Source organism: Gobius niger (genome assembly GCF_951799975.1).
Source record: "Gobius niger genome assembly, chromosome: 1".
Taxonomy (NCBI): Eukaryota; Metazoa; Chordata; class Actinopteri; order Gobiiformes; family Gobiidae; genus Gobius; species Gobius niger.
The window spans coordinates 798,595-816,538 of record NC_136852.1 but is presented as its reverse complement, the minus strand read 5'-3'; the positions used below and the strand labels follow the sequence as shown (position 1 = coordinate 816,538).

Sequence of the window (17,944 nt, the reverse complement as noted above, 5' to 3'; positions counted from 1 at the left end):
AGTCTCTGTGATTTTTTGCTGTATTTATTCCACAGGTTTTTACTGATCATCGAGTGTGTGTGTTTAGTTTTTAGTTTCCTGAAATGAAGCCGTTTATGAAGCTCTTTGATTTGGAATTTAAAGTGTTTTTATGTCTTTATGCTGTTTTGTTTTTGAATCATATGAAGGAGGCTCCACATCTGTCTCTGGAACTGCAGATGTTTGTGTGATTATCTGTGGTTTAAGACGAGCCTGACGTTTTCCAGAAGGATGATGAGAAATTAATGTTTTCAATAAAAAGGGAATAAAATGGGACACTTTGCCTTGTGTTTTTATTTTATTAGACACTTTAACCTCTTAACACCCGCCTAAACCGCATGCAGGCTGTGCTCTCTGGCTATAGGCCTGTGTAACGCCTCAGTTGAAAGCTAAGACCCACAAAACTGATCTTTTTCCTCGTTTTAGTCATTTTTATTGTTGAGGTTTTGTCAAATTTTTGTGATTTTTTTTGTCACTTTTTTGTTGAATTTTTGTCACTTTTTTGTTGAATTTTTGTGACTTTTTTGTTGATTTTTTGTCACTTTTTTGTTGATTTTTTGTCAAATTTTTTGTTGAATTTTTGTCACTTTTTTGTTGAATTTTTGTCACTTTTTTGTTGAATTTTTGTCACATTTTTGTTGAATTTTTGTCACTTTTTTATTGATTTTTTGTCACTTTTTTGTTGAATTTTTGTCACTTTTATGTTGAATTTTTGTCACTTTTTTGTTGAATTTTTGTCACTTTTTTTGTTGAATTTTTGTCACTTTTTTGTTGAATTTTTGTCACTTTTTTGTTGAATTTTTGTCACTTTTTTGTTGAATTTTTGTTGAATTTTTGTCACATTTTTGTCACTTTTTTGTTGAATTTTTGTCACTTTTTTGTTGAATTTTTGTCACTTTTTTTGTTGAATTTTTGTCACTTTTTTGTTGAATTTTTGTCACTTTTTTGTTGAATTTTTGTCACTTTTTTGTTGAATTTTTGTCACTTTTTTGTTGAATTTTTGTCACTTTTTTGTTGAATTTTTGTCACTTTTTTGTTGAATTTTTGTCACATTTTTGTTGAATTTTTGTCACTTTTTTGTTGAATTTTTGTCACTTTTTTGTTGAATTTTTGTCACTTTTTTGTAGAATTTTTGTCACATTTTTGTTGAAAATATGTACAGTTGCCGCAAAATCCTGGGTGTTCCTCTGAAGGGTCTGCAGGACATTTATTTTGCTCGAGCTCTGAATAAAGCAGACATAATATTATCAGACTCAAAACATCCTGTGTTTAGAGAGTTTGAGCTGCTCCCCTCAGGTCGAAGGTACAGGAGCCCCGCCCTGACTAAAAACAGGACCAGGCAGTTATTTTACATTTAACCCCTTAACTCCCGCCTGAACCGAGCACATTTCCTCCAGTTTGGCTTTACCCCAATCCAAAAGCTTCTGGGAAAAAAGCTGTGAAAATAGCAACAAAACTGAGACGAAAACAATGATGGAAATGTGACAAAAAAGTGACGAAAAATTGATGATAAAGTGGCAAAAATGTGACAAAAAAATGACAAAAATTTGACAAAAAAAGACAACAAAATTGACAAATATGTGATTAGAAAATTACAAAACTTTGATGAAAAAATTCAGGAAAAAAATACAAAAATGTGATAAATATTTGTCAAAAAAATACAAAAAATTGACCATAAAAAAGACCAAAAAAGTGGCAAAAATGTGACACAAATGTGATTAAAATTGGACAAAAAAATGACAAAAAATTGAAAAAAAATGACAAAAATTTGACAAAAATAACAAAAAAATGGCAAAAATTTGAAAATGTTTTTAATGAAATGGATGAAAAAGTGGCAAAAATATGATTAAAAAATTACAAAAATTCACGAAAAAAATACAAAAATGTGATTAATATTTGACCAAAAAAAAATTACAAAAAATTGATAAAAAATTCACGAAAAAAAATACAAAAATGTGACAAAATGTTACAAAAAACTACAAAAATGTGATAAATATTTGACCCAAAAAAATAAAAAAAATGACCATAAAAAAGACCAAAAAATGTGATTAAAATTTGAAAAAAATGACTAAAAAAATGACAAAAATTTGACAAAAAAATTGACAAAAAAATCCAACGAAATGGACAAAATGTGACAAAAAAAAGTGACGAGAAATGGATGAAAAAGTGGCAAAAATGTGACACAAGTGTGATTAAAATGTGACAAAAAAATAACAAAAATGTGGGAAAAAATGAAAAAAAAAAAATGAAAAAATGAGCTGAATGCCCAACAAAAAAATTATGGAAGAAAAACCTGATGACGTGAAGAAACAGATCCTCTCGGTTCAGGCGGGAGTTAAGAGGTTAAACAAACCAACAACATGAAGTACAGTGATGTTTCACTTCTGCACAGCTGGTCTGTCAGAGCAGGTCTTAAGGAATGTAGATCACGATTTTAACATGATTTAAACTGAGGCTGACGGGCCGGGGTTTGTTCTTTGTGTCTTTGTGTTTCTCTGAGTGTGTTGTTTGATTTGTTGGTTGTGTTTTGTGTGTTGTTGTGAGTCACACTGAGTCGCCTTGTGTGTGTGCCTGTTTTACACCGGCTTTAGTGAAATGTAAAACCCTCACCTGCTGAGAGGAGGGAGCTGCACATCCCCCGTGATACAGCACCCTCTGCTGGATCAAGCTTTAAGAAGGTAAATAACACTGGCCACATGTCCGTTCTGGAAGAGCACAGAAGGGTCACCGGGCGAAACCGAGCTTTACCCAAATCTAAAAGCTTAGCCCCCTTAACTCCCACCTGAACCGAGCACGTTTTCTACAGCTTTACCCCAATCCAAAAGCTTCTGGAAACAAGGTGTGAAAATAGCGACAAAACTGAGACAAAAACGATGATGGAAATGTGAAAAAAGTGAGAAAAAATTACAAAAAATTGACAAAAAATTGACAAAAAAGTGACAAAAAAGCTACAAAAATTTGACGAAAAATTGAGAAAAAATGGACGAAAATGATAAAAAAAATTACAAAAAATTTACAAAAAATGACGGAAAAGTGATATGAATTTGACAAAAAAATTAACCCAAAAAAAAATCTAAAAATTTGACGAAAAAGTGAAAAAAATGTCACGAAAATTTGACGAAAATGAGACGACTGCCCAACAAAAAAAGTCCTGTAAAAAATCTGACGTGAGGAAAAAGATCCATTTAGTTTTGTAGGTCTTTCAAATGAGGCGTTACAGTGTTGCTCTCCAGTCAAGAAGCTTTTAGATTTGGGCAAAGCCGAGCTGGAGAAAATGCTCTGGGTGAAGGCGGGGGGTCAGAGGTTCACATTTAAAGTGACCAGAGTCCAGGGCTGGTCTTCAGTCCCAGTCCGGCCCTGCTCATTATGTTATTTTCGTTCCTAAACGACCCTAACCTGAACAATATAACTGTAAAATATAAACCCCCTCGTGCCAGCAGAGGGCGCTCTATCACAACACTATCTCCAACCCCTTGTTTTATTTTTATTCAGGAATTTATTATTTTATTTTGTTTGTTTTATTCATTTTAATGTTTCTATTGTTTTAGATTTTATTATTATTATTTCCCCAAAAAACATTTAATGTTATGGATTTGCTTATTTTCATGATTTTTGTTTATTCATTTACAAACTGTGAGGCTCAAAACAGCTCTACCATGTGCTGTGACAAGTTTGGTTAAAGTTAAGCCAGGTAACTAAGGCTCCCCGCTGTGTAACCAGACCGGTTCCTTCCAGTCAGGGCCGGACTGAAGACCAGCCCTGGACTCTGGTCAGCCGGGCCCAAACCTCTGACCCCCCGCCTTCACCCAGAGCATTTTCTCCAGCTCGGCTTTGCCCAAATCTAAAAGCTTCTTGACTGGAGAGCGACACTGTAACGCCTCATTTGAAAGCTCAAATCTAGAAAAGTGACGGGAACTTTTTGTCACGTTGTCGCTTCATTTTTGTCACGTTTTTGTCACTTTTTCGTCACTTTTTCGTTGTGTTTTCGTCTCTTGTTTTTCGTTTTTTTTTTCATGTTATTGTTGATTTTTCATCGCTTTTTTCATCGCTTTGTCGTCATGTTTTTGTCACTTTTTCGTTGCTTTTCCAGCACATTTTTGTTTTCGGATGCTTTTCTTTGAACCCCTTAACTCCCACCTGAACCGAGCACTTTTTCTCCAGTTTGGCTTTACCCCAATCCAAAAGCTTCTGGAAAAAAGCTGTGAAAATAGCAACAAAACTGTGACGCAAACAATGATGGAAATGTGACAAAAAAGTGACGAAAAGTTTGACAAAAAAGTGACGAAAAATTGATGAAAAAGTGGCAAAAAAAAATCAAAAATGTGACAAAAATGTGATAAAAAAGTGACAAAAAAATGACAAAAATGTGATAAAAAAGTGACAAAAATGAGTTGAATCCCCATCAAAAAAATGATGGAAGAAAAATGTGCTGACGTGAGGAAAAAGACCCTCTCGGTTCAGGCGGGAGTTAAGAGGTTAAGCTTTTAGATTTGGGTAAAGCTCGGTTTCGCCCGGGGGTGAGAGTCAGGTAAAGACCGGGGGCCCTACAGCCAGGGGCCCTTCTGTGCTCTTCCAGAATGGACATAAGGCCAGTCCGCCCCTGCCTCCTGTTCCCCAGACGGACAATAGACAAGGTGGGCCATCTCCCTCAGTATCACAAGAGATCCTGGGCATGGTCGTTTCGCACCTAAAAGACAATAAACCCGCATGGCCCATCTGATAAAGCATGACAAAAGATCCCTCTCTCCCTCCACCGCCAGCCTGGTTTCATTCCCATGTCTTTGTTCTTTTTTTTTACCGCCTTCTGATGTATATTATATGTATAAAACCAGCTACGAAACCAACTCCGCAGATTTACGCACACATTCTCCTGTGCGTAAAAAACTTCACATGTTGACTAGACAAACTTCTCTTAAGCTTTATTAAGTAAGAAAATCCACAACACATGTCAAGGCACAGTCGGCTGAGTAGCAGGTAATGCAATTAATATAAACAATTATAAATAAACAAATATTCAGGGAAGTTAATTTATAATGTGTTTGACTGAGAAGCTCTGTAGATTGTTTTTTATATATATATTTTTTTAATATATTTTAAAGATTTGCAAATTATTTTCATATTATTTTAAGGTGTTATTATTTATTTATTATTATTATTTTTTATTATATTTTATTATTATTTTATTATTATTATTATTATTATTGTTATTATTATTATTGTTATTATTATTATTGTTATCATTATTATTATTATTATTGTTGTTGTTGTTATTTTTTATTATGTTATATTATTGTTATTATTTTATTATTATTATTGTTGTTATTGTTATTATTATTATTATTATTATTATTATTATTATTATTATTATTATTATTATTATTATTATTATTATTATTATTATTATTATTATTACTAATTTTTATGGTGTTTTATACATTTCTATTTTTATTTATTTATTATTTTCATTTTAAAGCAGGCGTTCCTAAACCGTGCGTCACTCTCCTGCGCCAGACCCGGAAGTTCCGCCTCCAGAGCCAAAATGGCGCTGCGTTGGAGCGACTCGACCGAAGCTGCAGATGTGGGTTAAAGAGCGAAACTTCCCCGTTTTACCCCGAAGCACCGCCCGTGTGTGGACCTGACCAGCACCGCAGACCCCCCCCCGGTACCGACCCACCCCCAGACCCGTCCGGACCGACGGTAAACGTGACGCCCTTTCACCATTTTAACACGAAAACATCAGCGGAACGTGTTAGCATGCTAGGCTAACGTGTCGAGTCACGGCAATCACGAGCACTTCTGCAATTTAGAGCCTTTTCCCGCTCATTATCTCCGGGTTTACGGGTTTGTTTCACGGGTTAACGGACACATTCATCCTGTCATCGCTCAGTACGAAGTTAGTTTCGTCGCGTTCGTTTGTAATCGGGGGAAACGCGGAGCCTGCGCGCATTCCTCCTAATCATAAACATAACATTTCAGCCCCGAACACGTGACTGAGATGAGGTAAACAATCAGACACAAGGCATTCAGACACTGAGAGGTCAGTGTGCACGAGCTGCTGCCGTAGATCGCCCAGATGTGCTTTCGAAAGTGTCCAGCTGTTTTTGCCTGAACCAAGAAGCGGAAAATGACTCAGACTCTGGCTCTGACTCTCAGGCTTTGCTTCTGTTTGTGTTTCTGTGGCTTCAGGCGCTGACAGGACAGGATTATCACAGACTCATCACTTTAGCTCCAGATTCTTTGTCAGGATGAGTTCAATTTGTGAAAGTGTCCAACATTGTAGGTTTTATCTTATGGGAAGATAAAAACTGATGCTTCAGATGCACGAAGTGGCCGCTTCTGTTTTTCTTGTTCTTAAAGAGGGGGTGTTCTGCTTTAAAGAGGGGGTGTTCTGCTTTAAAGAGGGCGTGTTCTGCTTTAAAGAGGGCGTGTTCTGCTTTAAAGAGGGGGTGTTCTGCTTTAAAGAGGGGGTGTTCTGCTCTTGTCAGTCCCATAGCACCAGTCTATATCTCACTACAATGATGACAAACCTTCTGTCGGTCTGTAAATGCAGTAAATTAGAATAACTGCCTTGTATAAAATGAGACGAAAACAATGATGGAAATGTGACAAAAATGTGACGAAAAAATGTGGAAAAGTTGAGGAAAAAATGACAAATTGTGGCAAAAATTGGATAAAAATTGTACCAAAAAATACACAAATTTGACAAAAAATTGACCAAAAATTGACCAAAAAATGACGAAAAATGACAAAAATTGACAAAAAAATGACGAAAAATTGATAAAAATTACAAGAAATGACAAAAATGGGATAAAAATTTAACAAAAAAATACAAAAAATGACAAATAAGACAAAAATGAGTTGAATGATGGAAAAAAAAGCTGATGACGTGAGGAAAAAGATCCTCTCGGTTCAGGCGGGAGTTAAGAGGTTAAAGAGGGGGTGTTCTGCTTTAAAGAGGGGGTGTTCTGCTTTAAAGAGGGGGTGTTCTGCTTTAAAGAGGGGGTGTTCTGCTTTAAAGAGGGGGTGTTCTGCTTTAAAGAGGGGGTGTTCTGCTTTTGTCAGTCCCATAGCACCAGTCTATATCACACTACAATGATGACAAACCTTCTGTTGGTCTGTAAATGCAGTAAATTAGAATAACTGCCTTGTATAAAATGTCTCTCTCAAAATGGCTGTAGTGAATGTCTTGAAATAGGCCTCTGTCTCTTTAAAGGAATAGGCCACCGTTTTTACATACTGAGATATGCTCTTACCTAACCTTAGCCGAGTTAATATATCCCCGTCTGGTCTTTGTCCGTGCGCTCACACATACGCAGCCTCTCCCACATGTCACATAGCTCCGAAAAAGCTCACGATAGAAGCTACCAAGCTCTTCCACGTGTTCCCTATTTAAATAAAGTTACGTGAAGTGTTTTCATGCCAAGTATATTTACACAGAAATGTAACGTGGATTTTATAAGCAGATAAAAAGGGGAACTATATTGTGAGGCGTAATGATACAGGAGCACAGCGTCCGCGCAGTAACTCCTAAAGACTTCCCCGCTCACTTCCGTCAATAACCTTTAGGAGTTACTGCGCGGACGTTTTACTCCTCGTATCATTACGCCTCACAATATAGCACCCCTTTTTATCTGCTTATAAAATCCACATGTTACATTTCTGTGTAAATATACTTCGCATGAAAACACTTCACGTAACTTTATTTAAATAGGGAACACGTGGAAGAGCTTGGTAGCTTCTATCGTGAGCTTTTTTGGAGCTATGTGACATGTGGGAGAGGCTGTGTATGTGTGAGCGCACGGACAAAGACCAGACGGGGATATATTAACTCGACTAAGGTTAGGTAAGAACATATCTTAGTATGTAAAAACGGTGGCCTATTCCTTTAACCTCTCATCTCCCGCCTGAACCGAGAGGATCTTTTTCCTCACGTCATCAGATTTTTGTTGTTGTCATTTTTAAAATAATTTTGTATCAAATTTTTTGTCAATTTTTTTTGAAAATTTTTATCATATTTTTGTATTTTTTGCAACATTTTGTCACAATTTTGTCATTTGTTTGGTCAATTTTTTTATCATTTTTTTTTTCACAATTTTTGATTTTTTTTTGCAAATTTTTAGCATATTTTCGTCATTTTGTTGTCACAATTTTGCCACTTTTTCATCAATTTTTCATCACTTTTTTGTCACATTTTTGTCATTTTTTATCTTTATTTTATTTTTTTTGCAACATTTTGTCACAATTTTGTCATTTTTTCGTCAATTTTTAATCAAATTTTCATCAATTTTTTGTCACATTTCCATCATTGTTTTCGTCTCAGTTTTGTTGCTTTTTTCACAGCTTTTTTGGGCGGCACGGTGGCACAGTGGTTAGTGCTCTTGCTTCACAGCTAGAAGGTCCGGGTTCGATTCCCACCAGGACGGGGCCTTTCTGTGTGGAGTTTGCATGTTCTCCCCGTGTCTGCGTAGGTTTCCTCCGGGTACTCCGGTTTCCCTACCACTAAAAACATGCACAATAGGCCAGGATGAATGATGTGTGTCAGTGAGTGTATGGTGGTGGTGTCAGAGGGTCCGTTGGCGCAGACGTGTGTAGTCGCGAAAGCGCCTCTGTCAGTCTCCCCCAGGGGGCGCTGAAGCTACAAACGTAGTTTACCACCACCGAGTATGGAGTGAATGTACAACTGTCTCATGTAAAGCGCTTTGTGACTATATGTCTGTGAAAGGCGCTATATAAATAAAGATCTTCTTTTTTCCAGAAGCTTTTGGATTGGGGTAAAGCCAAACTGGAGAAAATGTGCTCGGTTCAGGTGGGAGTTAATGGGTTAAATGTCTCTCTCAAAATGGCTGTAGTGAATGTCTTGAAATAGGCCTCTGTCTCTTTAAGAACCTCTGAGCCTTTAGACACGCCCCCTCCACACGCTGTCTGTGGCATCAGTGGGGAGGGGGTTCTGCTGAGGAGCAGTGGTTGGTTACTCGGCTGGTGACCAAAGCTCGGAGGCGTCTCCAGGAGGTGGGGGCGTTCCTAGGAGGACTCAGGCAAACCTATCCCTAAAATGGCCGCCATCAGAGTTTTTACAGATTACTCAGAAATACGTGAATGTGCCAAGGCAACACTTCAGCCATGTTTTTAATGAGGGAGTGACAGAATAACAGGATGGAAAGCTTGAAAAAGTCCATTTTGCAGAATACCCCCCTTTAAGATGTGTGTTTGTTTGTGTGTTTGTTTGTGTGTCTGCAGCGGGACATGGCGGAGCGGCGGGTCGAGTGCCAGTGGAAGAGACACATTTCTGAGCAGCTCAAACTGAGAGACCGACTCCAGAGACACGCCTTCGAGGAGATCGTCCACCAGTGTAAGTCCATGAGCAGCTCCGGCCACAGGGGGCGCTAGAGCCGCCCTTCAGCAAGCACAGCTGGTTCAGCCTTAGTCTGAAGTGAGATTGATGACACTGGCTCAGGTGCTGCTGTCTCAATGACCTGGGCTTATTAACCCGATAACTCCCGCCTGAACCGAGCACAGTTTCTCCAGTTTGGCTTTACCCCAATCCAAAAGCTTCTGGGAAAAAGGTGAGAAAATAGCGACAAAACTGAGACGAAAACAATGATGGAAATGTGAGAAAAAAGTGAGAAAACATTGGCAAAAAAGTGACGAAAAATGTATGAAAAAGTTGCAAAAATGTCACAAGAAATTTGATAAAAATTTGACCAAAAAAATGACAAAATGTAGCAAAAAATGAAAAAAAATTGATGAAAAAATGACAAAAATTTGAAGAAAAAATGAAAAAAAATTGATGAAAAAATGAAAAAAATTTAATGAAAAAATGAAAAAATGTAACAAAAAATGACAAAAAATGTGATAAAAAATGGATGAAAAAAATGACAAAAATTTGACAAAATTTGACAAAAATGTGATAGAAATGTGATAGAAAATTGACAAAAAATTGACAAAAAAGCACAAAAAAAGTTACAAAAATGTGATTAAAAATGTGATTAAAAATGACAAAAAATTGATGAAAAAATGACAAATGTAACAAAAATGTGATAAAAATTTGACCAAAAAAATGACAATGTAACAAAAATGACAAAAATGGATGAAAAAATGACAAAAAATGACAAAAAAATTGATGAAAAAATGACAAAAAATTGATGAAAAAATTGATAAAAAATGACAAAAAATTGATGAAAAAATGACAAAAAATGACAAAAAACTGATGAAAAAATGACAAAAAATTGAGGAAAAAATGACAAAAATGTGACAAAAATTTGATAAAAATTTGACCAAAAAAATGACAAAATGTAACAAAAAATGACAAAAAATGTGATAAAAAATGGATGAAAAAATGACAAAAATTTGACAAAATTTGACAAAAATGTGATAGAAATGTGATAGAAAATTGACAAAAAATTGACAAAAAAAAGCACAAAAAAAGTTACAAAAATGTGATTAAAATGACAAAAAAAGTTACAAAAATGAGTTGAATGCCCAACAAAAAAACGATGAAAAAAAAAAATCTGCCGTGAGGAAAAAGATCCTCTGGGTTCAGGCGGGAGTTAAGAGGTTAGTCCCTCTCTGGATGACGCTGATCTGCAAACACCTGCATTGCCTCTGTGTTACTCTCCCCTGGTTCTCCTCAAACACCTGCATTGCCTCTGTGTTACTCTCCCCTGGTTCTCCTCAAACATCTGCATTGCCTCTGTGTTACTCTCCCCTGGTTCTCCTCAAACACCTGCATTGCCTCTGTGTTACTCTCCCCTGGTTCTCCTCAAACACCTGCATTGCCTCTGTGTTACTCTCCCCTGGTTCTCCTCAAACATCTGCATTGCCTCTGTGTTACTCTCCCCTGGTTCTCCTCAAACACCTGCATTGCCTGTGACAAAAAATTGATAAAAATTGATGAAAAAATGACACAAATGTGATAAAAAATTTACAAAAATGTGACAAAAAATTGATGAAAAAATGACAAAAAATTGATGAAAAAATGAAAAAAAATTGATGAAAAAATGACAAAAATGTGACAAAAAATTGATAAAAAATGATGAAAAAATGAAAAAAAATTGATGAAAAAACGGCAAAAAAATGATGAAAAAATGTGATAAAAATTGATGAAAAAATGGCAAAAAATTGATGAAAAAATGACAAAAAATTGACAAAAAATTGATGAAAAATTGATGAAAAATGACAAAAAATTGATGAAAAATTGATGAAAAGTGACAAAAAAATGATAAAAATAGATGAAAAAATGACAAAAAATTGATGAAAAAATGACAAAAAATTATAAAAAATTGATGAAAAAATGACAAAAATGTGATACAAATTTATGAAAAAATGACAAAAAATTGATGAAAAATGTGACACAAATGTGATAAAAAATGATGAAAAAATGGCAAAAAATTGATGAAAAAATGACAAAAATTTGACAAACAAATTGATGAAAAAATGACAAAAAATTGATGAACAATGACCAAAAAAAAGGCAAAAAATTACAAAAAAAATGATGAAAAAATGACAAATGTGACAAAAAATTGATAAAAAATTGATGAAAAAATGGCAAAAAAAATGGATGAAAAAATGACAAAAAATGACAAAAAAATGATGAAAAAATGACAAAAAATGACAAAAAATTGATGAAAAAATGACAAAAAATGATGAAAAAATGACAAAAAATTGACGAAAAAATGACAAAAAATGACAAAAAAAAATGACAAAAAAAGTTACAAAAATGAGATAACATACACAACAAAAAAACGATGAAAAAAAAAAATCTGCCGTGAGGAAAAAGATCCTCTGGGTTCAGGCGTGAGTTAGGAGGTTAGTCCCTCTCTGGATGCCGATGATCTGCAAACATCTGTATTGACTGGTGTTCTTGTCCCCTGGTTCTCCTCGTGCTCCTCAGATAACCGCCTGCTGGAGAAGGCCGACCTCCAGGCCGTGCTGTCGGAGCGATACCAGACGGACAAGTATGAGGCTCAGCGCGGTCACGACGGGAGGTGGGTCCGACTCGCCGCTCTCCTTCGCCCGGGAGCTCGTTTTTAAACCTGTGTTTGCTCTCAGCGCGGCGGGGGCGGAGTCAGGCCGCAGCGACGCCCTCCAACAGGAAATGGCCCAAATGAGGATCAGACACCAGGAGGAGCTGACGGAGCTGCACAAGAAGAGAGGAGAGGTCTGACACTCATACTATTACTGATGTTACTACTAATACTGCTACTAATACTGCTACTAATACTGCTAATAATTATCTACATATAAATACTACTAATACACCAGGAGGAGCTGACGGAGCTGCACAAGAAGAGAGGAGAGGTCTGACATTCAGTACATACTATTACTGATGTTACTACTAAAGCTTATCTTAATACTACTAATACTACACTGATGTTACTAACACTTATCTAAATATAAATACTACTAATACACCAGGAGGAGCTGACGGAGCTGCACAAGAAGAGAGGAGAGGTCTGACACTCAGTACATACTATTACTGATGTTACTACTAAAGCTTATCTTAATACTACTAATACTACACTGATGTTACTAACACTTATCTAAATATAAATACTACTAATACACCAGGAGGAGCTGACGGAGCTGCACAAGAAGAGAGGAGAGGTCTGACACTCATACTATTACTGATGTTACTACTAATACTGCTACTAATACTGCTACTAATACTGCTAATAATTATCTACATATAAATACTACTAATACACCAGGAGGAGCTGACGGAGCTGCACAAGAAGAGAGGAGAGGTCTGACATTCAGTACATACTATTACTGATGTTACTACTAAAGCTTATCTTAATACTACTAATACTACACTGATGTTACTAACACTTATCTAAATATAAATACTACTAATACACCAGGAGGAGCTGACGGAGCTGCACAAGAAGAGAGGAGAGGTCTGACACTCAGTACATACTATTACTGATGTTACTACTAAAGCTTATCTTAATACTACTAATACTACACTGATGTTACTAACACTTATCTAAATATAAATACTACTAATACACCAGGAGGAGCTGACGGAGCTGCACAAGAAGAGAGGAGAGGTCTGACACTCAGTACATACTACTACTGATGTTACTACTAAATACTACTAATACTACTACTAATACTGCTAATACTACTAATACTGCTACTGATACTGCTAATACTTATCTACATATAAATACTACTAATACACCAAGAGGAGCTGACGGAGCTGCACAAGAAGAGAGGAGAGGTCTGACACTCAGTACATACTACTACTGATGTTACTACTAAATACTACTAATACTACCAATACTACTACTCATACTGCTAATACTATTACTGATACTACTAATACTGCTACTAATGTTACTAACACTTATCTAAATACTTGTAATACTACTCTAATACTGCTGACACTTACCTATGTACTACTAATAATATACTAATACTGCTAATGCTTTTTTTAAATTTTATTTTTTATTGACCTTTATTTAACCAGGATGGTCCCACTGAGATTAAGAATCTCTTTTTCAGGGGAGTCCTGGCCCCAGAGGGGAAAATCTTAATATAAATACTACTAATACAGCTAATACTTATCTACATATAAATATAAATACTACTGATACAGCTAATACTTATCTACATATAAATATAAATACTACTGATACAGCTAATACTTATCTACATATAAATATAAATACTACTAATACAGCTAATACTTATCTACATATAAATATAAATACTACTGATACAGCTAATACTTATCTACATATAAATATAAATACTACTGATACAGCTAATACTTATCTACATATAAATATAAATACTACTGATACAGCTAATACTTATCTACATATAAATATAAATACTACTGATACAGCTAATACTTATCTACATATAAATATAAATACTACTGATACAGCTAATACTTATCTACATATAAATATAAATACTACTGATACAGCTAATACTTATCTACATATAAATATAAATACTACTGATACAGCTAATACTTATCTACATATAAATATAAATACTACTGATACAGCTAATACTTATCTACATATAAATATAAATACTACTGATACAGCTAATACTTATCTACAAATAAATATAAATACTACTAATACAGCTAATACTTATCTACATATAAATATAAATACTACTGATACAGCTAATACTTATCTACATATAAATATAAATACTACTGATACAGCTAATACTTATCTACATATAAATATAAATACTACTGATACAGCTAATACTTATCTACATATAAATATAAATACTACTGATACAGCTAATACTTATCTACATATAAATATAAATACTACTGATACAGCTAATACTTATCTACAAATAAATATAAATACTACTGATACAGCTAATACTTATCTACAAATAAATATAAATACTACTAATACAGCTAATACTTATCTACATATAAATATAAATACTACTGATACAGCTAATACTTATCTACATATAAATATAAATACTACTGATACAGCTAATACTTATCTACATATAAATACTACTGATACAGCTAATACTTATCTACATATAAATACTACTGATACAGCTAATACTTATCTACATATAAATATAAATACTACTGATACAGCTAATACTTATCTACATATAAATATAAATACTACTGATACAGCTAATACTTATCTACATATAAATATAAATACTACTGATACAGCTAATACTTATCTACATATAAATATAAATACTACTGATACAGCTAATACTTATCTACATATAAATATAAATACTACTGATACAGCTAATACTTATCTACATATAAATATAAATACTACTGATACAGCTAATACTTATCTACATATAAATATAAATACTACTGATACAGCTAATACTTATCTACATATAAATATAAATACTACTGATACAGCTAATACTTATCTACATATAAATATAAATACTACTGATACAGCTAATACTTATCTACATATAAATATAAATACTACTGATACAGCTAATACTTATCTACATATAAATATAAATACTACTGATACAGCTAATACTTATCTACAAATAAATATAAATACTACTGATACAGCTAATACTTATCTACATATAAATATAAATACTACTGATACAGCTAATACTTATCTACAAATAAATATAAATACTACTAATACAGCTAATACTTATCTACATATAAATATAAATACTACTGATACAGCTAATACTTATCTACATATAAATATAAATACTACTGATACAGCTAATACTTATCTACATATAAATACTACTGATACAGCTAATACTTATCTACATATAAATATAAATACTACTGATACAGCTAATACTTATCTACATATAAATATAAATACTACTGATACAGCTAATACTTATCTACATATAAATATAAATACTACTGATACAGCTAATACTTATCTACATATAAATATAAATACTACTGATACAGCTAATACTTATCTACATATAAATATAAATACTACTGATACAGCTAATACTTATCTACATATAAATATAAATACTACTGATACAGCTAATACTTATCTACATATAAATATAAATACTACTGATACAGCTAATACTTATCTACATATAAATATAAATACTACTGATACAGCTAATACTTATCTACATATAAATATAAATACTACTGATACAGCTAATACTTATCTACATATAAATATAAATACTACTGATACAGCTAATACTTATCTACATATAAATATAAATACTACTGATACAGCTAATACTTATCTACATATAAATATAAATACTACTGATACAGCTAATACTTATCTACATATAAATACTACTGATACAGCTAATACTTATCTACATATAAATATAAATACTACTGATACAGCTAATACTTATCTACATATAAATATAAATACTACTGATACAGCTAATACTTATCTACATATAAATATAAATACTACTGATACAGCTAATACTTATCTACATATAAATATAAATACTACTGATACAGCTAATACTTATCTACATATAAATATAAATACTACTGATACTGCTAATACTTATCTACATATAACTATAAATACTACTGATACTGCTAATACTTATCTACATATAAATATAAATACTACTGATACAGCTAATACTTATCTACATATAAATATAAATACTACTGATACTGCTAATACTTATCTACATATAAATATAAATACTACTGATACAGCTAATACTTATCTACATATAAATATAAATACTACTGATACAGCTAATACTTATCTACATATAAATATAAATACTACTGATACAGCTAATACTTATCTACATATAAATATAAATACTACTGATACAGCTAATACTTATCTACATATAAATATAAATACTACTGATACAGCTAATACTTATCTACATATAAATATAAATACTACTGATACTGCTAATACTTATCTACATATAACTATAAATACTACTGATACTGCTAATACTTATCTACATATAAATATAAATACTACTGATACAGCTAATACTTATCTACATATAAATATAAATACTACTGATACTGCTAATACTTATCTACATATAAATATAAATACTACTGATACAGCTAATACTTATCTACATATAAATATAAATACTACTGATACAGCTAATACTTATCTACATATAAATATAAATACTACTGATACAGCTAATACTTATCTACATATAAATATAAATACTACTGATACAGCTAATACTTATCTACATATAAATATAAATACTACTGATACAGCTAATACTTATCTACATATAAATATAAATACTACTGATACAGCTAATACTTATCTTAATACTACTACTATACTGATATTACTGAGGCTGCGTCTGAAACCATTACATTGTCTCCTCTGAGTCCGAACCATAGACTGTAGAAAATAATGGACGTCTTATGCTCACTCCTCCCCGTTTACCATAATGACCACGGTCGAGGGGGAAGTCATGGCGGATTTACAGGCTCCGCCTCCCCAGCTCTGACGAAGCATGTTCCTAAAAAGGGCATAAGGGGCGGGATCTTCACCGTAGACTCCGCCCTTGCGTGACGTGTTGCTCGCGCTGCTCCAATGCTAACAGTCCGAGCCTCATTAAGTACGAGATTTCAAAAAATCATATTACGAAAACCAGCCTGGTTTCATATATTGTTATTAACCCAGCGTTATCTCAGGAGGAAGATCCAGCCTAGTCTAGTGTTGAAACAATTGAAACCAGGCTTTAAAGTAGTTTTTAACGTGTCTAAAGTCCAATGCTTTTCAATGGGGGCCTAGCGGCGATATGGAGGTACTGCAGCAACGGCGGAGCAATGGCGGCCCCCACGTTTGTGGTCAAAAAGCAGGGCAGCCAGCGGCCATTGGTCCGAACGCGACCTCCTGACCCTTGACCTTTCATGGGGTCACCTGTTAGATCTCTGCTGTTAGAGAACTAGAGCTTCAGCAGCATTTGCCCAATTGGACCGTCCTTACCCAGAGGAAGGGGAAGTGACATCACCAACAGCTGCTGTTCTTCTTCTGTGAGGTTATTGGCAGACCTAGGCAAACAAAGGAGCATGTCGCCCCCTACTGTACTACACATGAACTACATAATGTCCAAATAAAGACGTTAAAGGGGAAAATCCAGATGTTCCTTCACATTTCCCTTTAGTGTTTTTATCTCAGCAGCTGTTTGGGCTGGAGGTTCAGCTGGAGGGTCAGAGGTTCATGTTCTCCTGTTCTATGTTTCCTCCTGTCGATCAGAGTCAGAGCAGAAACGTGGCCTTTTCTCCTAAATACGTTTGTCTCTCCTCAGCTGGCTCAAAGTGTCATCGACCTCAACAACCAGATCCAGCAGAAGGACCGAGAGATCCAGAGCAACGAGGCCAGGTCTGTGTCCCCTGTCCCCCTGTTCCCCTGTTCCCCCTGTTCCCCCTGTTCCCCCTGTTTCCCCCCTGTCCCCCTGTCCC

General features: G+C 34.3%; 1 protein-coding gene across 1 annotated transcript in view; it reads left to right on the top strand.

Annotated features, from left to right (window-relative positions):
• Nucleotides 1-5,547: 5,547 nt before the first annotated feature.
• The window catches only part of LOC306979065 (autophagy-related protein 16-1-like), a gene marked incomplete at its 3' end in the record, with an annotated part of 37,499 nt that continues 25,102 nt past the window's right edge, over nt 5,548-17,944 (top strand). The window contains 5 exon segments of the mRNA XM_079577860.1: nt 5,548-5,715; nt 9,256-9,367; nt 11,909-12,002; nt 12,067-12,175; nt 17,791-17,864. Coding sequence (XP_079433986.1) covers nt 9,262-9,367; nt 11,909-12,002; nt 12,067-12,175; nt 17,791-17,864 — 383 coding nt within the window. The 5' untranslated portion in view covers nt 5,548-5,715; nt 9,256-9,261.